The 26,868-nt window shown below is 45.8% G+C and overlaps 1 protein-coding gene across 1 annotated transcript; it reads left to right on the forward strand.

The window, feature by feature from the left end:
* The first annotated feature begins 3,408 nt into the window (after positions 1–3,408).
* On the forward strand, positions 3,409–25,809 carry GCH1 (GTP cyclohydrolase 1). The gene is made up of 6 exons (XM_013370165.3): positions 3,409–3,816; positions 16,713–16,822; positions 18,968–19,023; positions 21,928–21,959; positions 23,332–23,416; positions 23,494–25,809. The coding sequence occupies exons 1-6, from the start codon at positions 3,516–3,518 to the stop codon at positions 23,618–23,620; spliced, it is 711 nt and encodes a 236-aa protein (XP_013225619.2). The 5' UTR covers positions 3,409–3,515; the 3' UTR covers positions 23,621–25,809.
* Positions 25,810–26,868: the final 1,059 nt, after the last annotated feature.

The following is a 26,868-nucleotide window of genomic DNA, read 5'->3' on the forward strand; positions in this document are numbered from 1 at the left end:
TTGAGAAGGTGGAATTCATCATCTCGAATTTTAAGCTCTGAGCCTAGTCCTAAATGCTCTCACTTTATAACCAACAGAGGAAAAATAGGTGTCTTTTGTGCGTGATTTATCTCAGCCTTTGAGCAGCTGTCAGCGCAGAAATTACCCCTGAAATCCCTTTTAGATGGCTTCATTTGACCTGGTGAGGACTGCCTGGGGTTTCTTCATCCTTGGCCAGCTTGGCGTGGGGAGGTTTCTTTTAGGACCAAGTTCTTCAGACCCTGAGGAACATCTTGGGCACACAGGGAAGGATGCTCCAGCCCTTCCCCACCAGGTCCTATTTAATGCTACTGAAACCACGAGGAAGTTTGACTAAAACAGCTCAAGGACCCTGAATATAAACTTACTCCATCCTGTTTGTATTTTATATTTTTCTTGCTTTCAAAGACAAGAGAGGACTCTGATGGGTGTTACCATGGATTGAGCACCCATGTGCACCCACCTTGGTACCCCCAGGTACCCTCTGGAGGATGCACTGGGATTTTACCTCCTCTAAACCTTGTTCTACATTTGTAAATAATTCAAGTTACAGCCTCAGGGCTTTTTGCACTCCCTATTTTGTTGCTTTTTAAAGAATTTCTCTTCCATCTTTGAACAGCAAACATAACCCTCAGGCTCTGAGCAAGCACAGGAAAGAGAAAAAGGGCAGATTCCCTTTAGGAAAGTCAGTGTATCTTTTAGCACCATTGCATGGCACCATCTTCCGCTCTTCTGTTTTATAGCCTGCGATTCGTTTTGTTTGGATATAATCAGAAATAGCAAAGAGAAATTCTTGGGAAGGCTACATGAGAACATGGGATGTAATTAATAAGGAACAATCGTAAGATACATTAAAAAAAACCAGCCGAGCGTTAGTGCTTCTGCTTACCCAGCCAATGTGGGTTTGTGTTTTGGAGCGAGAGGACTTCTCCATGGCTGGAAATCGGGCTGTGTTGTAACACATTCTGCTGCGTAACTGAACTACATGCATCTAATAATTCTGCATTTGCAAATGCTGTGAGCAGAACTGCCGGCACTGGCTCCTGCATGCACAACCTCAGCTCAAACACACCTAGAAAAAGTGGTTCTCTGCGAATCCACAGTGCGCACACTAGCAAATAAGTTGGCGACTGCCCCTCTCTTCCCATAAGTTAGAGGAAAAATGACAACCAACTCGCACAGCTGTTGAGTTCAGACTGCTATAAAGTCCGAGTGATTCCAGAGGATGCTTATCTTATTCTTTTATAAGAAAATAAAGGTAGCAGAGGTTAGGGAGTGCCAAGATACTTGGAACACTTTACCAACCCCTTTTTCATCCGTATGACTAGAGGTCACAGTGGTTTGTAGCTCCGAAGAATGGTTCCCAACCCTTGGTCCAGATCCAAAGGAAAGTGATGGTTGTTCTGCCGAGTCCTGTGAACATTTTGTACGCTTTCGTGGCAAGGGAACCCATTTAGGTTACACGGAGGGTTTGGACATCCTTGGAGGGCTGTGAAGTGATGCCGGGTGGGTGTCTGGGGAGGAGCGGGGATGGCGTTCAGGGCTTCAAATCCTCTGGTACAGCAGTTTCTGATCCCGATCAGAGCCCAGGGCAATAAAACCGCAGTAAAGCCTGGTTGAAAGCCAGTGCTGGCCACTTGATTTCACCTGAGTCATCCTGACTCTCTTCTGATAAAACCTGTGATCGGAAACCGAATGATAATGTGGAGCATGTTACCGCTGCTGGGTTGCGGGGTTTTTTTCCTTTCTTTTTCTTTTTAATTTATTTTTTTTCCACTTTTCTTGGTTCAATGTAGTTCTTGTGCCAGGAGGGGGTGGAGGAAAGCCAGTGAGTCATGTTCCGAGCCCCATCCCTCCGCCAGCTCATTCCCCTCCTTATCTCCCCGGCAATTTACCATTTCGCAGGCACAAGGAAGGGAGAATTTGTCCCTGCTGCCTTTGGGACAGGTCGTGTGTGGAAAGAGAGAGCTTTGCTGTGTCCCTTAGCACCAGGGCCATTTATTTTGCTGGCAATTCAGAAAATATTGGTTACACCGCTTGCAGCAATGGGCGACGGAGCGCACACCCTGTGCTCAGCTGAAGCTTGAGACTCCTTTTCTGTCTCATCAAATCCCAGAATAGCTTTGGCCTGAGGAGACCTCCCTTCTAAACAACACATCCCAGCATTTATTTGTTCAATAACATTTGAACCCTACGTAAGGCTGGGGCAGAAAGCTCTGACAGCTGCTGTTGGCAAAGACAAGCTGCGCTCTGTCTCCCACATTTACCCCAAAAGTGCTTGGGGGATGAAGGATGCTCAAACCACTGGCAGGGGTGACATCCCAGCCAGATCTCCAGGGAGATCCTAAAGTATTTGATCTCAGTCATCAGAGGTGGCACATTTCCAGAGCCACAGGTGGGAATATGAAAACGTCAGGACACCTGAGCAGCAGGGAGGTGTCTGCAGAGGTCACAGGTTTGCAGGGACAGAAAGCCAGCCTTGCTGAAGGGATGGTCATGAAGGAGGATAAATTCACACTGGGATCTTTCTGGTGGATGCATCTTGCCGCTGGTGACTCAAAGCTCCCCAGAACAGTGAGAGCTGAGAGGAGGGAACGGAGCTGGGGAAGAAGCTGGAGCACAAGTGTGATGGGAGATGCTGAGGGACCTGGGGGGTTCAGCTGGAGAACAGGAGCTGAGGGGAGACCTTCTGATCTCTGAACTGCCTGAAGGGAGCTTGGAGCCAGGGGGGTCGGGCTCTGCTCCCCAGGAACAAGCGCCAGGAGCGGAGGAAACGGCCTCAAGTTGCACCAGGGGAGGTTGAGGTTGGATCTGGGGAACAATTTCTTCCCCAAAGGGCTGTTGGGCATTGGAACAGGCTGCCCAGGGCAGTGCTGGAGTCACCATCCCTGGAGGGGTTGAAGAGACATGGAGATGATGTTCTCAGGGCCAGGGGTTAGTACCAGTGTTGGGTCAGCGGTTTGACTTGATCATCTTGAGGGTCTCTCTCAGTCAAAATCATTCTATGATTCTGTGACAGAATTCCCTCAGCACCAGGGACCCACCGAGCAGGATGTGCCAGCATCACCCTGGTGGGAGAAGGACCAGCCCCTGAAGTTTAGAGGATGAAAACGTGGAACGATGGCAGGACCTGCTGCACGGAGCACGGACCCATGGCCCAGAGGGACCCTCCCCATCCATGCTTTGCCAGCGCAGCCTCGCCGCTCGCCCTGGGCTCCCCAGGGAGCGAGGGAAGGAGTTCCCCTACAGGGACCGGGTCCCGAACCCTTCTCCCGGGATCCCCCGCTTCCCGCCGGACTGAGACCGGCCGGCTCACGACACAGACGGTGACGTCACGGGGCGTTGGCCAATGGCGGCTGCGCGGGCGGTATAAAGCGGGCGGCGGAGCGACTGAGGCGGCAGCAGCGGCGGGTGAAGCGAGGGTGGGAAGGGTGGATCGGGGCGCCGGGCTCCTCCACAGCGCGCTGCCCACGGGGGGGCCGCCCCTGCCCGGGCTCATGGAGGCGGTGCGGAGCTGCAACGGCTACGCGCGGCAGGAGAAACCGCCGCCCTCTGCGTCGGCGGGAACCGAGAAGCCGCGCGTCCCCCACGGCGGGGACAGCGGGGACGGGTGGCGGGGCGAGCGGCCCCGCAGCGAGGAGGACAACGAGCTGAGCCTGCCCAGCCTGGCGGCGGCGTACACCACCATCCTGCGCTCGCTGGGCGAGGACCCCGAGCGGCAGGGGCTGCTGAAGACACCCTGGAGGGCGGCCACCGCCATGCAGTTCTTCACCAAGGGCTACCAGGAGACCATCTCGGGTAGGGACGGGACGGGACGGGTGTCACCGCGGGGAGGGCTCCGGGCTGGGGCCGGGTGCTTTGACACCAGCCGTGGGGCTGGCTTTCCTGGTTTATGTCTTAAAATGGGCTTTGCTGCTGTACCGTCTGTCTGGTGCCCCTTCTAAGTCACCAGCAGTACATGTTATTACAGAAACCCCTCTCTGTCCCCTCCCTTTCCTCTATTTATTTGTTTTAAACTCCACTCTGGTGAAGTTCACATTCTGTCGTGAACTTCCGTGCTTCTGGTTTGGGTGAACTGAGCAAGTGCTTTTGCTTTCCTGGTATAAACTCTTTTGAGCTCTGGCATAGGAACTTGATGACTGTACCAGCCATCCCAGCCGGGCTGTGTTTGGAAGGGGCAGGAACACTCACTTCTGTTAGCAGGTGGAAGTGGTTTGAATTTTCTTAGAAAATGCCCCTTTCTGCTGGCTCTGCTATCAGGTGAGGATGAAACATGAGGTGGGGGAGATCCCAGCCCCATCTCAGGGTCCCAGCTGTGGATGCAGGTATGGAGATGTACCCCAGCCCCACATCCCTGCCCCTTGGGTCCTGTCCTCTTGCTGGCAGGAGGAGAGGAACTTGGGTGGGATTTGCGGACCTCATCAACAGCAACTCCAAAGTTGTCTTTTGGGTTCAGTGCAGGGCAAATCCTGCTTGAAAATTTAGGTTTATTACATCACTTTGTCTCTTAGCCCTTTAATGAGGACTGTATGCAGTACAAAGGGCTTGGGAAGCTGGGGATTTCCCCTGATGCCTCTTACAGTAAAAGGCCAGTTCCTGTTGTGCGTAGGGGATGCAGATGCTGTCAGCGAGGACCTTTGACTGGAAAAGGAGCGGAGCGTGTTCTGCTCTCTGGAGCTCAGCGCTGGGGTGTTGCAGCTGAATGAAAAGGCTGGACCGAGCGGATGCCTGGTGACAGGGAGATTCCTGCGAACACCTCAGAGCCCTTCTTGTAAGTGCACTGTGTTCAGCATAAAGCTCGGCTTTCATCTTTAGTTTTTTTTTCACTTCTCAGCTACCGTCTCTTCTGAGATCACAGGGCGTGTAACTTCCAGCACTAATTTACTCATGGCTGGCGTATGCGCTGGTGTTGTGCCCTGGCTTTCCCCAGGAACAGTGTTTCTACTTTGATCTTTGTTTTGCCTTTCTGCCCAAACCAGGTTTTCATGTTCACATCTGGAAATAGGCTCTGGGTTCTGGCAGTGGCCATCCTCGTTCATCTCTTCCTTTAGTCCTGCTGTATAGTGTGAAATGATATTTCTTAGGGTCTCACAGAATAATTCTTCATCTGCTAGGAGTAACTTTCCTCATTTGGGTACTGCATGTTACTACTGTTATAAAGCACAGGAGGTCTCTGTCATCCTGCCAGTCTCCAGCAGAAGGATTTTCTTTTTTTGTGATAGTTTCTGAACATGAATTTCTGTACTGAGCCTGGATGAGATTGCTACTCATCTTAAATCCTCTTGCTGCCAGTTTTGTGTGCAGAGCTACATGTTTTTCTAAGTTTTTTTTAAATAGCTTTTCTCTGCTCTGGTGTGGATTCTCTGCGACCCACTGTGTCCTAATCTCTCGCATACATTTCATTAAGCAGAGTTGTTCTGGATAGTCTCCTTCCCTGAAAATTCACACCTGGGAGAGCTGTATTACATCTGAGAGTAGAAAGTGTCACTGCTAAGTGCTGTACTCCTGGACTGCTTCTTTTCTTTCTAGGAAATAAAATGAAGCTGCGGTCTTAACATTCCTTCTTGTCAGGTAGGGAATTACTTTGCTTCCCAGTTACTCACCTCTTCTTGCACAATGCCCAGCTCCGGTCTTCCCACTCTTACTAGTGGAACAGAAGAAAGAGCTGTAGCTGAAGGAGGAGTCCACAGCAGCTAGCAAAGAGACTGGTGGACGAGTTGCTTGGGAGAGTTTATTTGGGAGTAACTTCCCCTTGGGAGGGTTTTAAACGTGTTGAGAAGCCTTGGAGCTAACAAATACAAAGCTTTTGGGAGCAGGGCTTGCTGTGGTTCTGCAGCTTCTGTGGTTTGTTTCTTCTGCAGCATCCTGATGTGCTGGTCACTTGGAGGCCAGTATCTAGTGCAGTGCCTCAGGGGTCAGTACTGGGGCCAGTATTATTCAATATATTCATTAGTGATTTGGACGAGGGAATAGAGTGTACTATCAGCAAGTTTGCTGATGACACCAAGCTGGGAGGGGTGGCTGACACGCCAGAAGGCTGTGCTGCCATCAGAGACCTGGACAGGCTGGAGAGTTGGGTGGGGAATAACCCAATGAAATTTAACAAGGGAAAGTGTAGAGTCCTGCATCTGGGCAGGAACAACCCCAGGTTCCAGTATAGGTTGGGAAATTACATATTAGAGAGCAGTGTAGGGGAAAGGGACCTGGGGGTCCTGGTGGACAGCAGGATGACCATGAGCCAGCACTGGGCCCTTGTGGCCAGGAAGGTCAATGGCATCCTGGGGTGTATTACAAGAGGAGTGGTTAGTAGATTGAGAGAGGTCCTCCTTCCCCTCTGCTCTGCCCTGGTGAGACCACATCTGGAATATTGTGTCCAGTTGTGGCCCCTCAGTTCCAGCAGGACAGGGAACTGCTGGAGAGAGTCCAGTGTAGGGCAACGAAGATGATTAAGGGAGTGGAGCATCTCCCTTATAAAGAAAGGCTGAGGGAGCTGGGTCTCTTTAGTTTGGAGAAGAGGAGACTAAGGGGGGACCTTATTAATGTTTATAAATATATAAAGGGTGAGTGCCATGAGGATGGAGCCAGGCTCTTCTCGGTGGCAAACAATGATAGGACAAGGGGTAATGGGATCAAGCTGGAACACAAGAGGTTCCGCTTAAATTTGAGAAAAAACTTATTCTCAGTAAGGATGACAGAACACTGGCCCAGGCTGCCCAGGGAGGTTGTGGAGTCTCCTTATCTGGAGGCATTCAATACCTGCCTGGACATGTTCCTGTCTGACCTCACCTGGGCGTTCCTGCTCCAGCAGGGGGATTGGACTGGATGATCTTTTGAGGTCCCTTCCAATCCCAAACGTACTGTGATACAACTGCCCGCCTAGCCAGGCTGTGAACTGGACCAGGAACTGGCTTGGAAGAGTTAAAAAAAAAAAAAACAACAAAACAAAACCAAAAAAAACCAAACAAAAAAACAACCCCCAACATAAAGCAGCCCTGACCTCTTGTTTTCTCAGGTTTACTTTGCAGCTTGTTCAGCTTTTTGTGTGGAACTCTCTGGATAGGCAGAGGTTAAAGTGGTGATTTGTGGGATGTGTGGTGGGGAGTGTGTTCAGGCTTACCATGCAACAGGCAGAAGAAAACAGTTGCAATAGCTCTAAGTACCATCTTTTCATCAGAGGTGGTGACTGTACAAAAAGAGCTAGAAGCAAGGTGCATTGCAATAGGTACCTGTCTTTGGCTGGTCCCAGCTGAGCTCACAACCCTTGTCAGCGTGTGGAGATACTGCTGGACCGTGCAGCCAGGAAAGAGGGATGAAGACAAACCAAGATAGTGAATGTCAGTACAGCTACAGGCTTTAAAATCAACTTTCTGAGCTTGTCTGCTTGAGCAGCTGCCTTGGATGGGCAGGAGAAAATGCATTTCTGATGGCATTTTAATTTTCCATACAGGAACACAAGAGTGATGTAATAGATATAATTGCACATGATGAAATACAGTGAATGCTGGAGAGTATAAAGTCGCAAATACACTGCAGAAGGTCTTCGGTGTTTGATGTGCTTGACTCAAGCCTCGCTTGTTGTGCGAACAGGGGGCTTATGTGGTTGCTCACAAAACTGAGCTACCTGACTGCTGCCCTGTGCTCTGAGGTTAGTGACTTTTGTCACCGAACACTTTTGGAGTGCAGTCAGGTTGCTGAAAGCTTTTGGGTATGGAGAAGGATGCTGGCCCTGCCTGCCCTGCAGCAGCTGGTCCTCCGGTGGCCTTGGCGGAGAAGACCAAGTGGTGCAAGTGGGGAGTTTGGCTTCAGGAACCCTGGTGGCATTGATTTGAAGGGACGCTTTTGGAAGCTGCTGAGCTGACAGTGTGGCTTCAACAGGATCAGCAAATGAGTATTGTTTTTGAATCTTGACAATTCAATCTTTAAGAACAAATTTTTTTAATCTTCTTGGTTAATATATGTCTGAGAACACAAATACATTGGGACATGTTTGAACATGCTGGACATTTAATCTCCCTTCCTTGGTGTTGTCACTTTGCTTCCATGACACCTGATTGTATTTTCACGCTCCTCACAGCTTAAAAAATCTTCCATACAACACTACAAATTTATCTAAATACTGTCTCTTATCTCCATTTAGGTTTTGGTGAGTAGCACTGAAGCTGATTCTGCTTTCCAGCTTCCACTATGTGTGTATTTCCCAGCTTGGTTTTGATAGTGCAGAGAGTGTTCCTGCTTTACCCCTTATTCATCTTTGCTATCTGTGTTCTGCAGCTGGCCAGTATTGTATTTCAGAGCCATTAGTAGAGTTTACTTGCTAAATGTCTGAATCTGTCTCCTATTATTTCTAGATTGTCTTTTCTCTTATTAATCCTGGTTTTACTAAAGGCCTCAGCCTCTTTTCTTTGACAACGTATTAAAATGCATTGATCTCACTTCTGTAGTACCAGTCAACAAGATTTCATTGGAGGAGCGAGGATACCTCTGGCGATTTCAAATAAGATCCATAGCAGTTTACACTTGGGCATTGTGTAGACTAACAGCCACTACACCAGAAACCACTTTGTGTGTTGGGAAGGATGACAGAGCAGAGAGGGTTTCAAGTTTTAATTTTCAATCTAGTTCAGTGCTTCTGCATGAGCATCCAAGAGCATGGCTTCTTTTCCAGAGTCAGGTCTATCAGCTTCATATTTCTGGGTGTAAATTATATTGTAAAATAGTAACCTGTTCTCTTGTTTAATAAAGGTGAACTGGGCTGTTGATACCTGATTGCCTCTAACTTTCTTGTGGTTGGTTCAGGTGATTGCCCACCCAAATGTTAAACCTTGAGAGAGCTCTCCCTCCTTTAGTAAAGGTTTAATGTCACACTCTTGATACTGGCTGTGAGACTATATAAATGTTACAAAACAAGTGTGTGCATATGAGTAAATACACGGAAATATAAGATTGCAGACAGTATTAACTTGTAATTAAAGCTGAGGACTTCAGAATCAATCTTGCTAAGCAGAATTAACTGGTAAGTGACAGGAAAGGTGAGTGTGGATGGTAGTTTCAAGAGCAAAATCGTAAAGGGGTTGGTTCTGATTGTGTAATCCTGTAGGAAACACCAGGCACAGGGCTGAACAAGCTGCCTGCATCTGCAGCACAAAATTTAACTTGTTTTCATGATCTGTGAGCCCTCTAAGCAAAATGCCATGTTCATTAGACAGTATAGCTGCTGTTAATGGTGATAATTGTTACACAAATAAAAACTGGAAGACTTTTCTGGTAGGTAAGTTAGCTTTCAAGCCTGTTGGCAGGTTCAGCTGTCCCTTCAGTGAGTTTTAATTGGGAAATGAAGATCAGAAATACTGGGAGAGGATAGCTTTGTTCTGAACCTCTGTGGTTTGAAAGGCTGCTTTCAAGCTTTATGTGCCTGTTGAACTATATAAATGTTGCTTTTGTTCTCTCACTAGTTTGTGTGCTTTTCCTATGGTGAAGGGTGAAAAAATGCAACCTTAATACTCTTTCCTTCATCTTCTTGTCTGTGTGGATTTTGTACTTTGACAGATGACAGTAATATAAGCTCATAAATTTTTCCAAGCCCACTTGGTTTGCTGCAGATGAGGCGTTACGCATTGCTACATAAAAATAGACAGTCAGTGCCTTAAACAAACAAAGCTGTTTGATCAGCAGTGCTGCCCTTTGCTAAGAGCTGGTGAGTTGCTTCATTCTTTCCTGGAAACAAGTTACCACTAGTTCTCTTGCTTCTCATAGCATCATTTTGGTTGGAAAAGACCCTCAAGGTTGAGTCCGACCATTAACCCAATCCTGGCACTGCCCCATGTCCCTGAGAACCTCATTTATGTGTCTGTTCAACCCCTCCAGGGATGGTGACTCCACCACTGCCCTGGGCAGCCTGTTCCAATGCCCAACAGCTCTTTCTGCGAAGAAATTTTTCCTCATATCCAATCTAAACCTCCCCTGGTGCAACTTGAGGCCATTTCCTCTTGTCCTGTCACTTCTTACTTGTGAGAAGAGACCAACACCCTCTATGCTCCAACCTTTCAGGTAGTTGTAGAGAATGCCACAGTCTAACCTATTAATAACTTAAACAGCTGCATTATTGTGGTGTGGATGTGACTAGTTTCTTGTATAATAAACCAGAGGGTGGGAGAGGTGGGTTTGTTCAGAGTAAGGTTCTTGGTGGTTTTTCCTTAACCTCTGTTCCCACATGAGTAAAACCTGTGCTGCTGAAACAAGTACTCGGCACAGTGAGGCTTCTGCTGGGAACCAGGACTGCAGGGTTTTGCAGGATGATCTCCCCTGCTCATTAATGCATAAGGAACACCAAGTGTGTCTGGGGTTTTGTTGCAATTTATGGAATCCTCTTGGATCTTAACTAGTAAAGGGCTCTGATCTCTCTGTGTTGTTTTCCCAAAGTGTTGTTTTGTCTTTGATATTTCCTTTGTTTCCCTTTCAGAAAGAGGTATGGATGGGGGGAGACTTTCTGCACCTTCTGTGACATGAGACATTGAAATGGTTATTGAAATCCCAATACAGTTTAATGAGCATCTCTAACTCCGCTTTCCCTCATTAATAAATCTCCTGGCAGAGGACAACTTCTAGGACCTAATCTTAGCTTTGTCTGAGAGTCTGCAAGAATTGATCCTTATGAACAGACTTTCCATGTTGCAGCGAGAGATTAAAGTGTATTATAGGAAAATAAACAAATATCTACAAATGATGGCCAGAATTAGTTGAATAGCGATGATGCTTTTCTCAGTCTTTGCTTCTATGAAATGTGCCTTAAACTACACATCTGGTTCACCACCCTTCTGGTAAATGAGGAATTCTAAAAGCAAAGCTTCCCATCTGAAGTTGAATATCTGTTTCTAGTCCCTTAGTGTAGCAGTGATGAAATCTGTGAAATATTAGTCATAAACTTGTAAATTCTTCTGTGTCTGAGGCCCTTCTTGGTTCCTGTTAGGAAGATATGTTATGGCAAGGAGAAACCACAGAGTGCCCATTTAATTTTCTCTGCAGCTTTTGAACTCTGCCTGTTTAAATAATAATGTGGCACCTTGGATTGTGTGTCTTTCTAGAGCTCTTCAAGATGTCTTGAAGCAACTGGCAGCCCAGACCACTCCCTTTCATAGCAACCTGGAGTCATTAATTTTCTGCAGCCGTGCGAACTGTCTTTATATGAATGAGTGTTTTTTTGTAGCCTGATTCTCTTCTCTGCATGCATAATAAATTCCTGGTACCTTTTTAATACTGAAAGGCTGCAATAATTTTCTTGTTTCTTCCCTGGAATATTTTCTGTAACTACAGTTATCCTGTAGTGTCATCACATGAATAAATAAAGTCAAGTTTTGATTTTTACATTTTACTGCTTACCCAGCAGCAACTGAAAGTTTGTTTTGTAGCAATTTCCTTCCAGATTTTATTCTGACCCTGTAGTCGGTTTCACTTCCACGTGGGCAGGTGTTTGACAGAGCAGGAGCCATGAACTATTACATCTGTTGTTGGATGAATCATAGAATACAAGGTTGGAAGAGGAACTTCTTCCTGAGAAGGACCCTCAGAAGGTATCTGTCCATATACCTCAGCTGATTTTCCCTTAGTGAATGCTTAGTCTCTGGCTCATGGCACTGCTGTTCTGGAGTATCCTCCAAACCACAGCCTGGTTTCCTGCCACTGCTTTTGGTGTAACTTGGTCCATGTTCCCAGGAGAGCAGAAGCTACTTGACCTCAGGGTGTACTTCAGTTTGATGGCTATTGGTGTCGTGTCATTTGCCCCACTGTCCTCATAGGACCTCTGCATCCATTGGCCTCAACCCAACCTTCTGGTGGCCTCAGCTGGTGACTCATGAGTCACCATGGAGAGTTTGGGGCTGTTGGTGAGGCCAGTCTGGAGCTGTGTGCTGCCTATCAGAGGACCCTGTGCCTCATGTCTCTGCTGGGATGGATGAGCTCAAGGAACACTATCAGGGAGTTTCTGAGCCTGCCTTTGTCCTCTTGGCACCAAACGATCCTCAGTCTGACTCCTGTGAAATGGAGCATCTTAGCGCCACGGGGAAGTACTTTATCTCCTGGTGAGAACAACCTGCATCACTTCAGTCGCCTGTCTCCCAGGCGCAGTACAAATGGGACATCTGATGGGCTGTGAAGCTGCTGCAGTGCTGCCACCCTTCATTCCCTGCACCTACCAAGCCAGCTGCTGGGTGGGCTCCGGATTCCTTGGTTGCCAGAGGTGCTTTTGCTTTCCTGTGTCACATTAAAGCCATGCAAATAGTTTCTATAGCAACAGGTCTTTTTTGCTTAGCTCTGACGCAAAATCCTGAAAGGTCTCATTCTGTCTTCATCCAGTTCTGATTTTTTTTTTCTTTTACCAACTCTTTTTTTGAACATAGAACAGAAAATTCTGCTCTGTTTCAGGAGTTAACTTACACCAGAGGCAGCTGTTCAGTTTTAACAGTCCACTGAAGCTTCTACAACAGGACTTGAACGCTGGGCTGAAGGAAAAATCAGCTGGAATAATCTAAAGAGTGCCCCAACTGTACATAGAATGTTTGTTCTTGTTTCCATCTTCCCAACCATGTATTTTAAATCTTTTCACTAACATGTGTCTGGGCTTAAGGACTTAACCAGTAACTCCCCTTAGCTTTTTGTGGGGTGGTGGAGAATGAAAATGGTGTTATTTGCAGTTTTCTTTAGCTTGTAGACAGGGCTTGGTGGCAGCTCCTGAGCACAGCTGTGGTGAATAAAAGAGTGAGGGGAGCAGGACTGAGACCAAGGGATGATGTGTGAACATGCCTGTCTCCTTGTGAGCAGAGGGGATGCTAGTCCTGCCCTACTGATGGGGGGAGGAATATGTAGGTAGTACTTGGAGGGAGTAAAAGTGTTGATGCATTTGAGAGGAAAAATGTCCTTTTTGTTTTGAGGAAAAGTAGCCTGTTGAGGAGGAGCCCACCTGAGCTGCAGGTGCCTTGTTTCTCAGGAAGCCAAGCCAGAAATATTTACTCCTTGCCCTTCTTCCCTCTAAAAGCTGTGCTGACTTCTATAATTTCTGCTTTGAAGATTCTAGTGCCACAGGAGGAAGGGATGGAAAAGATGTACTTGTGTTAGAAGGGAAGGTGAGTATCATCTTTTAGAGCTGAGAGGTACAGCCAGTGTAACACACACATTGCTCAGTCTGAACCAGAACAGGCCTGGGGAGGGACAATGTGACTTTTAGATCCTGCCATGAGTGGCAAGAGTAAATGTTGTGGGGTCTCCAAATGAGGAAACTGAAGTCATAGAGTAGTTTGGGTTGGAGGAGACCTTCAAAGCTCAGCTGGTCCAACCCCTGCCATGAGCAGGGACATCTTCACCCAGCTCAGGTTAGGCAGTGTGCTCAAGTAGGTAGAATGAAAGAACAGGAGAAGAGGCACAAATTTGTTCCTATCTTTTTTCTGACCTGCTTAATCTGAGGCCCCGTTTCCCTTTCTGTCCTTTCAGCTGCATTAGGTTCTCCAGAACATGTGCTGCAGGCTGAGCTTGTCAGGGACCCGTTTGCTGTTGCAAATTGAATGACTGGAGAGAAAAAAAGAGCAGACAAAGTGAGGTAAAATGGTATTGCTCCTCTGCACAAAGCGTTTGAGTCTCTGCCAAACTAGTCTCTCCTGTGTAATTACTGAAAGCAAGTGCTGTGGTGGGACATAGCATAGCATCTTGTTGCTGCTAATCTTCCCTAACTCTCTGTCACCACAAAGCTGGGATTTCAGAAGGAGGTGTAAGGATGGATAGGCTTCAAGCTGTGCTTATTTTGAGGAGAAGAGACTTTTGAAGAGTGAGCAGGAGGGACTGGAGCAGTATGGGGTGACAGGAGCTCTCAAGACTGGACACTTACTCAGGTAGTGGCTTTTAGTCTCACATTTTGTTTTATCTTTGTCTCCCTGTATCATCTGGTGGTTGTGAAGGGGCTGACACTAAGGTGGTTTCTTCCTTTATGGGCTCTGGCCCTTCTCAAGGAGTAACCGACACTGAATTAAATCAGCGCACCTTGCTGCAGGCACAGCTGTGCATTTTATGTGGCTGAGCAGGTATCATCTGTGATCTGGCTGCAGCTGGCTATTTAACATTAAAGAAATTCAAGGTGCAATAATGGCAAGACCTGTATCAATGAGATGTATCCCACAGCTCTGTGGTTATATTCTTGATGCACGGATCTGCTTGCTTACCTCTAAAACTCCCTTGGCTGTGAGGGGGCATTTTCCAAACCGCTGTAATTCTGGGCTGTAACTTAAGAGGGGATTTGCTAGACAGATGGATGATGTTTGTGTTTCTGTTTTCTTGTTTTAGCCACAGGAAGGATGTATTTTATTCCCGAATTTACCTGTCTGTTACATCACAAGTCACTTAACCTCCTTTTACCCCCAGCTTTAAAACGGCTGTCTCTATGATACAACGTGGCTCTTCAGAATTCTGGTAATAGTTATGTTCCTAAGATAAAGTTTGTAAGGATCTATTAAGATAGATATTTTATACATAGTGTGTATGTACATATATGTACATACACACTTCAGCTTCATGGCTGAAGTAGCTTCTGTTGTAGCTTTGGCCTTACACTGTGTCACACATTATCACAGAATAGTTTGGGCTGAAGGGATATTCAAGTGCCCCCCCTGCCATGAGCAGGGACATCTTCACCAGCTCAGGTTGCTCAGAGCCCCGTCCAGCCTGGCCTGGGATGTCTCCAGGGATGGTTCAGCCACCACCTCTCTGGCCAGCCTGGGCCAGGCTCTCACCACCCTCAGGGCCAACAATTTCTTCCTCCTGTCTGGCCTGAAATTACAATGACTTTTAATGAGAAAGTGTCTGTTTTCGATTGTTCTGAACAGTCCGCTGTGCAAGCGTGCTGACGTAAATCCATATCTAACATCAGGCTCCGATGCGCTCCTGGCAGGGCTGGTACAAGCCAAGCCGGTGGTCTAATAACAGCAGCAGTCACTCTGGAGATGCTTTGAGGATCTGTTTGGATTTTGTTTTAATAATGCTGGGCATAGTAGCAGGTTTTCTGAAGCCACTGTTTGCCTTTTTGCTGCAGAAATGGCATGTCTGCTGTGGGAGGGAGCGAATAACCCAGACGGTTGCTCTGTCTCCCCTTCTCTCTCCTCTGAGCCTGCTCTGTAGCGGATTCTGGCTATTCCTGGCTGAATTCATAATTATACAACTGCGTGGTTGCTCCCCAGGTAATCAAAATCCTCTCCAGCAGTGTTTGGTATAAACTAGACTCTCAAATTTGAAAAGCCAAATCATTTGCCTTTAGAGATGTGTTTCCTGGCCTCTTTTGTGCCCCTACTCCTGCTCCCTGACCCGATCAGAAACCTTCTGGGGTTCAGCCTCGCTGTCTTGCAGGTTGCCAGCCCTTCTCAGGAAAGAACGTGCATCGCAGGCAGAATATCTCGCGCCCAGTTTCCAGGGTTACCTGTGTAGCAAGCAGGAAATTAAAATGCTCCGTGATGATGATACATTATTGACAACAGATGGTGGCCATCAGGCATACGTGCGTGTCAGGGGAGGGCGGAAAGGCAAGTAGAGCAGACACAACCGTTAGATCTGTGTAATCGCCGCTGCAGGAGCTAAGCTCCGCTGTGAGTGAAGCAGGGCAGGTCCCGAGCACCCAGCTTCTCCTTCTGGTCATGGGACTCTGGTAGAAGTAACTCCAAGTAGTTGCTGGGGCTTCAAGATAACTTGTTTGCAGTGTTCCTTGTTCTGGTTTTCAGCCCTTCTGTACAGCTAGTTCTCTCCTGTATAGCTTTTCTCTCTTGTGCTTCAAAAGGCTCAGTCTCTTAACTAGAAATGCTCTACTTTTCCCTCTCGGAGCACGGTCCAGCTGCCTGCGATCTTTGTGGGGACTGTAGTGATCTGCTGTAGCCTGTGTCGGGGTTGCCTGGGGACTGCTGAATCCAGAAATTCAGCTGAGGATCTGCTGAGCTCTGGGACTAGCAACATGTCATGCTGTATGTTCCTTACCGAGCAGTCTCTTCTTCCTTCTGTCTTAATGGGTTTCTCCACCTTAACTCTCTGTTAGCTCTGAGGTACAGAATTAGCCTGGAGTACACACACACATGCCTGCTTTTGGTTCAGGACAGCAAATCTCTCCCCAATCTGTAGATACAGAGCTGTCTCTTTGACTTCTGTGTGTGTCTAAACAGCTGTTGGCTGGTGTGCTTTAGGGTGAAAAAGAAGAGCAGTTTGTTTGGGGGCAAAGCCTCCTTGAAGGTGGTGATGCTGGTGTTGAAGCATTTGGAGAAACTGCTGTGCCAGTTTAGCTGTTCTCAAACCCCAGGCTCAGCTTTGTGGTGTGTGGGAGCGCTTTGAGATGTGCTCTACTCAGCACTGGTGGTATCAGCTGGAGTCTTAATTGCTCCAAAGGTGCCGGTAATTCTGTGAAGACTGGACTTGTTCTAACCTGGGCTTAAACTATTATTTAAATAAAGCGCTATAGACTAACCCAGCTAGTACTGTGGCAGTCGTCTAGTTGTACACAATCCAGTGTACTTGTGGTGTTACTCCTTACTTGCCTCCCATATCTTGACCCTAAAATCTGTAATTCTGGGAGAGCTATGCTCTTGCTGCAAGCTTTCTCAAATACTGGCTGGCAGAACCTTCCATGCATGTGCATTTATTGTTTTGTGTCTTATTTCTTTAATACAAATGTTTAATTTCAGATGTTCTGAATGATGCCATCTTTGATGAAGATCACGATGAAATGGTAATTGTGAAGGACATAGACATGTTCTCATTGTGTGAGCATCACCTCGTTCCATTTGTTGGAAAGGTAACTCTTCCTCACGGAGCAAATGTGGGAATACATGATAAAAAACCTAAAGTACGTGTAAAAGACTTTGTAGCTGTAACTACAAAGCTTTTAAAGCTGTAAGTATTCACTGCTTACGGCTATGATTCTAGAAGTCAATGTTCAGAATACAAATAAGGAAGACCTCCTTAATGTGAGTTTTATTTGGTTTTAAGCTCCTAAAATATAATGCGCAACCTTTTCTAGTCAAAGTAATCTAATGGTCTCTGACATTTCATATCAAAGCTCTTCTTCGTGAAGCAGCAGCAAGCCTGGAGGGCAGACATCTTGATATTAAACCGACTCACCCTGTGCACGCTGGCTCTGATACGGATTGAGCTTCTGGCTCGGAGCCATCTGAATGCATATCCATCTTGGGACCCCCCTGTGAACGGAGCCAGCTTCAGATTTGCGACCCTGTCTTAAATAAGCCCAGTCAGGGGCTGGGTGGCCAAAATGGATTAGCGGGAGGCTTCTTATGTTGGGGCTCTCATGGAAGGGGCTGGTGTTTCAGAGGGTGTTGAAATTGTGATGCCAGCAACTTCAAAAAGAAAATAATTGCAGTTAAGCGCTGTAAACGTGATGAGGACTTTGGAGCGGGTGGTCCCTCCTGCACATCTCAGCCCCCTCGCTCCCATATCAGCACAGAAGGATGGAGCTTATTCTGATCCATCTGTTTTATCATGAAGCTGTAGAGTAGCAAGTGCTTTTGTTTTCTGTAAAATTCAATCAGTATTTCCAAGTAAACTGTCCTCCCAAAATAAAATACCAAACGGAAACCAGATGTTTATTTAGTTAAGTCAACTCAATTTCATTTGCTTTCTTTTCTTACTGGAAAACAAGGTAAATCCTTTATCTGTGCAAGTTTTCTGTTTCACCTATTCTTAGTTACACAAACTATATATATTCTTTGTTACTCCTGTGGCAATATATGCATTCTTTTTACATCTAGCAGTTCAGCTGTGTGGTATGGAGAAATCTCCTTGCAAACACAAAATCAATCCTGCTTGTGTAATGGTCTGCTAAATAACTTGGTATGCATCCAAATATTCTCAGACCAACCATTCTCCTGTTGGGTACATCAAACAGGCTGCAAACACTGACCAGTAGGTCTTGTATGTGCAGTTCTATCTTAAATGAAGTTAAGAAATTCACAAAAATACTCTGTGTGGTACAGGATTCAATGCTTTTTTCTGAGTTGTCTCTTTATCTGAAATGTTTCATGTCTTTTCAGGTGTCAGTGGGTTGATTACCCAACAGAAGTGATAGGAATGAGCAAGTTAGCCAGGTAATTAGGTGCACTGTGGTGCCTCTAACTGCAGGTACAGCAATACAGGGTTCTGAGGTGGGGCCTGTAGGCAAAGCACAAAGACACAATCCTGCCCTGACACTCCCCTGCTGTATCTTGGCTGATTTTTCAAGTCTCTGGTACAGTGACACAAATGCTGGTTTATCTGTTGTAACTGTAAACCCACTGGAATACAGCAGCCTAAGTTGCTTTCTAAAAACAAGCAGCTAAGTGGCTTTTCCCCTACCTTGGTATCTGAGCACTTCTCAAGAACTTTATCCAGTTCAGTGCAACCACGTGTTCAATAGGTATGTTCAGCAATTCCATGTTGAAGGATGGAACTTGACTTAGTCATACAGTGATCTATGGTACTCCTAATAGCAGAAAAAAATAATCAGTAAGTGCAGCCTGATTTTGGTGGCTAAGTACTTCTTGCCATCTGAACTTTTCCTGGACGTAAATCACAGTCCCTTTCTCTCCTGCTCCCTAAATCCATTTTGGGTCTTGAACAAAAAGTGTATTTATTGTAGATGAACAGTGCTGTGCTGAGTAATAGACAAATGTAATAGTAATCTGTAGCATTCCTGAGACTTGGAACATAAGCCTTGGCTCTTGAAGAGTTGTGTGTTTTCTCCCCTTCAGAAAACTTACCACTTCTGCACCAGGACACTGAGCTCACCGGGCACTTACAGTCTCCGTTAGCTCCACATGCTAAGACCTCTGGGCTGTTCCAGAGTCAGTCCTGGGGCAAACGCACATCTCATCCTCGATGCATGAGTTTCACGTGCATTTGGAAGCGTGGTTTTGCTTCTGTTAATGGCTTGTTCTCCTCTGCCTAGGTACATATTGGCTACCTTCCTAACAAGCAAGTACTTGGCCTCAGCAAGCTTGCTAGGTAAGTGTTAATGCAATGAAAGTGATGCTAACTTGTGAAAAGGATTCCACGCTGTGCTAACTGTGCTAATCTTTCTAATCTGGCCCCCCTCTAAAGCTCAGCCCACTTTGTGTCCTGGACTTGGATTTAGACCAACCCTCAGCATTATGTTTCTGCGGAGAGCGCAGATAAGTCTTAGAGCTCTGTGTTAATTCACATCAGTCGGCTGTAGTAGAGCTGTAACACTTTTGCACATTTGTCCAAAGTGCTGGTGTCTGCAGGGAGCACAGAAGCAAGAAAACAGAGAATTTGGTCACATTCTAAGGCAGGCCACCCAAACCAGTGGGGATCTCTAACTACTTACTACTTGTGTGTATATTGACTGATAAGAACAAAAGTCCTGAACTGTAAATGAGCACGTTCTCTGGATAGAAACTGAATCTAAAGCTTTCATCTGTTAGCAGACTCTTCAGATAAATCTGGCATTTCTTTCTTTCGCTCCAGACCTGCTGAGAGAGCTGTGGGTTAGGTTTTATGGATTAGATTCAGCTTAAGGAACAAAGCAATTATGATACACTTGAGAAATACATTAGTTATGTAAAACAGCTTTTTTCCTCAGCAAGTGCCCTTGGATCAGTTGTTGCAGTGAGTTTTCTTATAAAGTGACACTTTCTAGTTCTGGTGAGGAGGAGGATGGTTGATCCCTTCAATGAGCTGATTACTGGGGACTGGAGTGGAAAGGTCTCTTTTGGAGAAACGGATCGGAAAAACTGGCTGTAGTTCAGAAAGACCACGTAGGTTTTGCTTTTACGTTCCCCGATACATCTGTTAATCTTGCTGTTCCAATAATACTAATGAGAATTAGCCTTGTAAATCTGCATGCCTGCTGGAGTTTCTTAGTGGGTAAGAAATATGTAGGATATGGCACTGAAATGCTTTAAAGTCAGTCTGTGCTCTGCTCACACAGCAGTGAGTTTGCTTTGGAAGTGGAAGGGCTCTTGGAGGTCACATCTTTATTAATGTAACTGTGTATTACAGGCAGGGCTGTATTCCTGTCTCTAGCAGTGCTCATAGGAATGGACTTTGCTCTGATTAAAAGGCTGGAAGAAGGCAGTTCAACATTTATTTTTGTACCTGTTTTCTGTGGCGGTTCCTCAGTGCCCAGATTGTAGGACGAGGTTCTGAGCTGATGTCTGCGTGGCCCTTCAGGGCTTGTGTGTCGGCTGGCACTTGTGTGGCTGGATCTTTTTAAATTGGGAGGCTTTGTTTTTCATTTGGAGTTAGATTTCCAAAAGCAAGCATCCTTCCTGAAGAGACCCCGCCTTCAGCACTTGGTTTCATTCCTGCAGGGCTTGGATGCACGACCAAGGAGCACATTTGAAATACGCATCGGTTGATTTGTGCTTGTTCTGGTCTGTAGTTACCTCTGAATAGCAGAGGTATAAAGGAGCTCAAAACTGACTGATTTTTAATACAAGCACCAACGTGGTGCTAGAAGTGTACCATTTTCCTGCTATTTGTTCTCAGAGACATGCATGAATATGTGCAAGGCTTCCTGCGCTGTGCTTGAAACGTTAAATCTTGCCTCTTTTTCAAGTTGAACTCCCATGTACTGCAATAACGAAAGATTAGATTCTTGTATAACAAAATGTTCTCAGTTCTCACTTGTGAGCTCTCACCATGAAGAGATGGGTGGGCCGAATCGTGCTTCCCTTTCGTGCCCTGTATAATGCAACCAGTGTTCAAACAAAGATTTATGAGGCTGTTGGTGCTGTGGGCCTAATCTTTTGTAATAGGATTAGTCTAATGTGGTGAGTTTCTGTAGTTATGGATGACCTGTATGCAGTAAACAAATATCTTTCTTTGGATTTTTAGCTCAGGCTTGAAAAAAAAAATAACCACTTTTACATAAACATGCTTATAGGACTTATGCGCAACGCCAGTGTAAAAATATCAGAGCATCAGCTTGTTCCCTGTCCATAGATTTAATCTAAATATTATATTGCTTTGTTTGGAGTAGCTATAACGTAACCGCTTCATTTCTAGAGGGGAGATTCTGCGTGTAATTCTCTCTCCAAAACAACAGGCGAGTCTCATTGTCAGAAATGTTTCTTGCAGCCGATGCCTCAGGCTGCCAGCTGGTGTCTGGTTTTTGTCTCGTCCGACCAGATGAGTATTGAAGCTTCCTATAGCAACTTCTTTACGTGGCCACTTGACGTGTAATGAAGCATTTGAGGTTGGCATGAATAACCCATTAAGTTATAGAGCGGTTGTAGGACTTTTCTTAAATATGGGGGTTATAGTACTGTAGTTGTAAATGATGGTTGTGTTGCCCCACAAATGGCTTAAATTCAAAGTCATGTCTGATACAGGCACTGATCCCCGCACTGAAATGTGTGATGTGTGGGTGGAGAGGATCTGTTTTAAATAAAAACAAAGCTGTCTTATTGTTCTTAGTTAAATCTGCGGCTAAATGCAAGAATCCAAAACATCTCTTGCTTGACTTCTGGGAATCCAAATATCTGAATTGTCCTCAGAACAGCGTTTGGGTTAGATTGAAGCAAAAGGAGGTGATCTGACCTCCGTTCAAGGATTAGCTTCTGGGCAGCCTTTGGACATAGGTTCCCTTGCAACTGTGTGATGCAGGTGGGTGGTGGGACAAGTCACCCAAAAGTAACAGCCAACGGGAGAAGCGTGAAGGTGAAGTGACAGATTTGCCCCAAATTAAGGGGAAACCTGTCCCTAAAGACAGTGATGTGCCAAGGGGAGTCCATGAGCAACACCAGCGTGATATTGCATGGATTTCCAGGAAGGACACAGATCGGTGCAGCCGTCTTGTTTTACAGTGTCAAGTTTTAATTGTGAAGATCAGACAACACCCAGGTAGGAATAAGTTTAACATTTTCTTTTTCCTTTCTCCTTTAGGATTGTGGAAATATACAGTAGAAGACTACAAGGTAAATAGCTGAATTTTTAATTTCTGTTGTGTGCACTCCTTTGCTGGCCAGTTCAGGGTACTGGTGATTGTAAGTGGACTTGTAGCTGTGCAAATTTAAGTGTGAAGAAAAACACTGTGTTCTGGAACAGGTGTTTGTCATCTGTCATCTTAAGCCCCTGTGTTTCCAGTGAGGGGTAAAATGTGCCTGTGAAAATAGATGTAGGCAGCAACTGATTCAGAGGATAAATGTGGTACAAGACAGAGCTGCCAGGAATAACTAAACTAGTTGGGTGCTGCCGTAGATACTCTCCTGCAGATAATTTGAGAGGTGCCGTCAAGAATTCTTGTCTGAAGAGACGAAGCGAGAGCTGCTGTGGTATGGGCTGCCAGTCTGAGAACTGGAGGAAGTCCAGCGCAGGGCAATGAAAATGATTAAGGGAGTGGGAGCATCTCCCTTATGAGGAAAGGCTGGGGGTGCTGGGGCTCTTGAGCCTGGAGAAGGGGAGACTGAGGGGTCACCTTATTAATGTTCACAGATATATAAAGGGGGAGTGTCAGGAGGATGGAGCCAGGCTCTTCTTGGTGACAACCAATGACAGGACAAGGGGCAATGGGTTCAAACTGGAACACAAAAGGTTCCACTTAAATTTGAGAAGAAACTTGTTCCTGGTGAGGGTGGCAGAGCCTGGCCCAGGCTGCCCAGGGGGTTGTGGAGTCTCCTTCTGTGCAGACATTCCAACCCGCCTGGACACCTTCCTGTGTAACCTCATCTGGGTGTTCCTGCTCCATGGGGGGATTGCACTGGATGAGCTTTCCAGGTCCCTTCCAACCCCTGACATTCTGGGATTCTGTGAATCTGCAGGATCTGAAGCCTTGGGCTGGGCTCAGCGTGTTCTCCTCGTCCCGCAGTTAAATTTGGCCCATTCTTGGTGGCAAAATCTTAGTGACCATTGGTTGCCAGGGCAGTGAACAAGGGGGTGCTCAAGCTGCAGGACATAAAGCTTTGTGTGTAGGGAATGAACAGTGCAGCAGTAAAGCCGATGAACAAATATATAAAAGCAGAAAGAAAGAAAATAGAGGAGCAAGAGAACCTACCTGCGTAATAGGAAAGGCAAGAGCTGCTATAACAAATAAAGCTTATGCAATTCCTGCAAACGTGTAACACAAAATGACTCCCAGTATACAAAAGCAAAGAAAAGATCCATTCCAGGACACAAAACATAGATTTGGTGCTAATAAAATTTATTTAGGAAGAGAAGGGTGTTTGTGTGTGGTGGCGAGGATGCAATGTATGTTGGTTGTATCTGGCGTGCAGGTGGCAGCAATATATTGATGCTGGTCAGAATTAATGCTGCTGCTGCTTTTTTTTTCCAAACTCCTTGTTGTTTCAGTCCAGGAGCGCCTTACCAAACAAATCGCAATAGCCATCACAGAAGCCTTACAGCCCGCAGGGGTCGGAGTGGTTATCGAAGCCACGTAAGTTATTTCAAGTTGTTCCGCCGTAGCGCGTGGGCTGTGCGTGGTTCCAGCTGATTTATTCCCGTTTCTTCTAGGCACATGTGTATGGTGATGCGCGGGGTACAGAAAATGAACAGTAAAACAGTAACCAGCACGATGCTGGGGGTATTCCGGGAAGATCCAAAGACTCGTGAGGAATTCTTGACGCTCATCAGGAGCTGAAACTGTGTTCTTCTCTAAATGCACTCTGGAGATTGTTCTGTCCAGTGTCACTGTCTGTTCTTACTTGTTTCATACACTTTTAAACTAAATTGTTGTGAGTTGTTGTCGTAGTCTTTGTGCAGGTAAAGACTTCTGATGGCAAATGAATAAATGTAATAAGGTGGGCTCCTCCTGGATTTCCAGTGGTGCTGACATCACGGAATTACAAGCTACGAATGGGAATGTTTTTTCCATCTACAATGCAGAATATACTGCTGTTAGGAGAAAAGCAGGGCTTGGGAGTGATGTGGATATTTATGAAATAATTATGTTTATTAGAATAAATGCAGAGCAGCACAGGAACCAGTTAAAGGTTGTGGATCCTTGTAGGACCACTGATGCTGCGAACACTGTACCTCTGCTGAAAATGATGGCCCTGAAGTGTTTTATTACAAGTCCTGCAGTGGCTGTTTCAATATCTGGATATGTATGTTATACCTCTTGGAGATGTTACCTCTGGTGGTGTTTTATATATTTGCTAGTATAAACCCTCCTTTTTTTGGTGTGTTTGTTTTTGTTTGTTTGAGAAATTTAAAGAAAACATTTTTCCTAACTTCTTAACACATAGGGAATTAACTTCTAAATTATTTGAGACAGTCTTATCTCAGTATAAAGAGTTTTATGCACCTTTTTCTCTGTGCCTCGGAATGTCCGACCACTTCAACTGTCAGTCTCGTACCATTTTTAAGCAAACTTTTAACAGAGGGGAGGAAAAACACCCCAGTGTCTGTCTGCAAAGTGCTAAGATATCCAAAGAGGTTTTTAATGTTATTTATATGTTGAGCTTTCCTTCTCGGTTTTCCGTGGGTTAGACTGAGGAGCTAAAATGAGTCCGATAATCTGAAAATGAAGATTTCTCTTCGAGCGTCTCATAAATGCTGCACCAAAGGTGAGCGCTGCAATCCTGACCATGACACACTGTACCTCTCCGGTCATTTTGGGGCAAAGTAACCTGAAATGACAACAGCTTATTTCATAAGAGCAATTGAGAAAAGCCAATTTCCAGGGCCATCAAAATGAATTAAATGCCAGGGTCTTTTTCTGTGTATGTGGCAACCTCTGTATGTGGGTACAAAAAGTTTGTCCGCTGGACTTGGCTGGACTTCTTATACTTTGTTACAATTTTAATGGGTGTTTTGTAACTCTTAATTGGGAAAACATGAGGCGCAAATGAAAACCACCCTTCTCAAACTAAGCACAGGAGGCAAAAAAAATAAGATGCCAGCGTGTTGGACAGTTGAGGTTCCCATAGTTGTATGTGCTGCTTTGGCGATGAATCCAAGAGGTTCTGCACGTTAACCGAAAAGGTGGCTCCTGGTCTGGCAAGGTCCATCGTACCAACATTTGTCTCTTGCTTCAACCCACGCTGGAAATGAAATTAAAATCATGTCTGGTCAAATTTCCATTGGGCCTAAAGAACTTTAAAGAACAACCACCTCGTGTGTTTAATTACACTTTTACCTTGGTGACCTTCACACCGTTATTGGAACAACCTTGTTATAAAATCCTCTGTCCTGGATTCCTTAGAGTTAGGTGCTATAAAAGCGTTTGGAGTAAACAAGGTCCGTGTTGCACATTTATAGACTGCACTAACTCTATGGCATTTATTTTCCTTAAATGATTGAGAGCAGATTTTGCCATTTCTCAGTTCCGTACGTGTATCCAGCTGAAAAGCCTTAAATCTTTCTTGCCTGAAGTTCAGAGTAAGACTCTTTTCTCTTTTTAGCTCAACAACCATAAGGAGAATTAGAGGACCAAAGGGGCACACACTGGTACATTTGTTTCACTTTCCTCGCTTGAAGTTTGGAAATTAAATCTCTGTAAAACCCTGTCTTGCTCCTGAGGTAACAGAAAGTTGTGTTTTAACCACTTATCTCTATTCAGGATAAAGTTCGCATTGCACCACCACTTCTTTTAATTTCCATGTGACCTGTAGTCCTTAAAACATACCTCTCTATACTCGTGGCCTTGGATTTTGTTCATGTTTTTGTTGTTGTAAGACTTGGTGCATTTTTTTTTGAACATTAGTATGTTCAAATACACGAGCTTTACACCCAGTGTGTATATATGTATAGTACGTCCACCCTGCTGTTGTACCATGTAGAAGTCTGTTGTCTCTATACCATTAAAGCACAGTTTTATCCTTTGGAGTGGTAGTGTCCTTGGTGACTTGGGAGCGATGGTGTCACACAAGGAGGTGACACATGCTCTGTCCTCTTGGGTGGGGGCTCTTTGTGCACTAACAGGTTCTCCAAGGCTGTGATGAGCTGTTGGGGACATCTCTTTGGGGACAGAGGTTGCTGTTGTTCCCTGATGTGCCCCCATGTGTTGACTGGGCAGCAAAAAGCCCTTTGAGATTTGGTGTCACCTTCTTCTTTGTGGCCCTTTGTGCCAGAAGAATTGACAGCAAATACGAATCCGTCAGAGAAGGTGGGAAGCGGTGGCTGCTTTGGAGCAGCTTTTGCATGCATCAAGGCTCATGTGGGCTTATGGTCCTCTTGAGCACTTCCAAAGCCATTCTGGATGCCTCATCACACTTTACTGAGGAAACAAATGGTTCCTGGCCAACTGTTTAAATTACCTGAATGAATCTATCTGAACAGCAGATGGGAAGCAGGTGTGACCAGGGACCTTGAAGCTGAAGTCTCGGTTGGGTCACCCCACTGTGTACCATGCACAGCAATGAGCTCAGCCTGGGAATGGTCCCCTTGGGGTGGGGACATCATCTTAAAGACACTCCTGCCATCCTCCAGCCTCCCAAGATGCACATACTGCTGAGCTTCAGGGTGGAAAACCACAATAATTTACAGATCTCAGCCTGAAAAGAAGAAAGGAAATGCCTATATGAAAATTAGCAGTTGCTGCTTTAATCTTACCTGCTTCTCTGGGCCGAAGCACAAGGTAAACCAGGTCAAGGTGGGGGAAAAGGCAACCAGAGAAGTTTTTGGGATGGAGGATCTGCTGGGCTTTGTGTGCAAAGCTGTGACAGCCAGAAATGGAGGAGAAATGAATGAAAGCCCCATCCAGCCCTTTGTGGGTTTTTTTTTTGGGGGGGTTGTTTATAATTTTTGTTTTGTTTTTCCAAATAGTCCGTCCTATTTGGAAATAACCCTCCTGGGAAGCCCCAGGAGCATTGGCAAGAATTGTCTTTGTCATGGAGCTGAGTTACTTCTGTGTTTCCCAGGGCTGTATATTAAAGCTGGTAATTG

The sequence above is a fragment of the Columba livia genome, chromosome 5 (assembly GCF_036013475.1).
Source record: "Columba livia isolate bColLiv1 breed racing homer chromosome 5, bColLiv1.pat.W.v2, whole genome shotgun sequence".
Lineage (NCBI taxonomy): Eukaryota > Metazoa > Chordata > Aves > Columbiformes > Columbidae > Columba > Columba livia.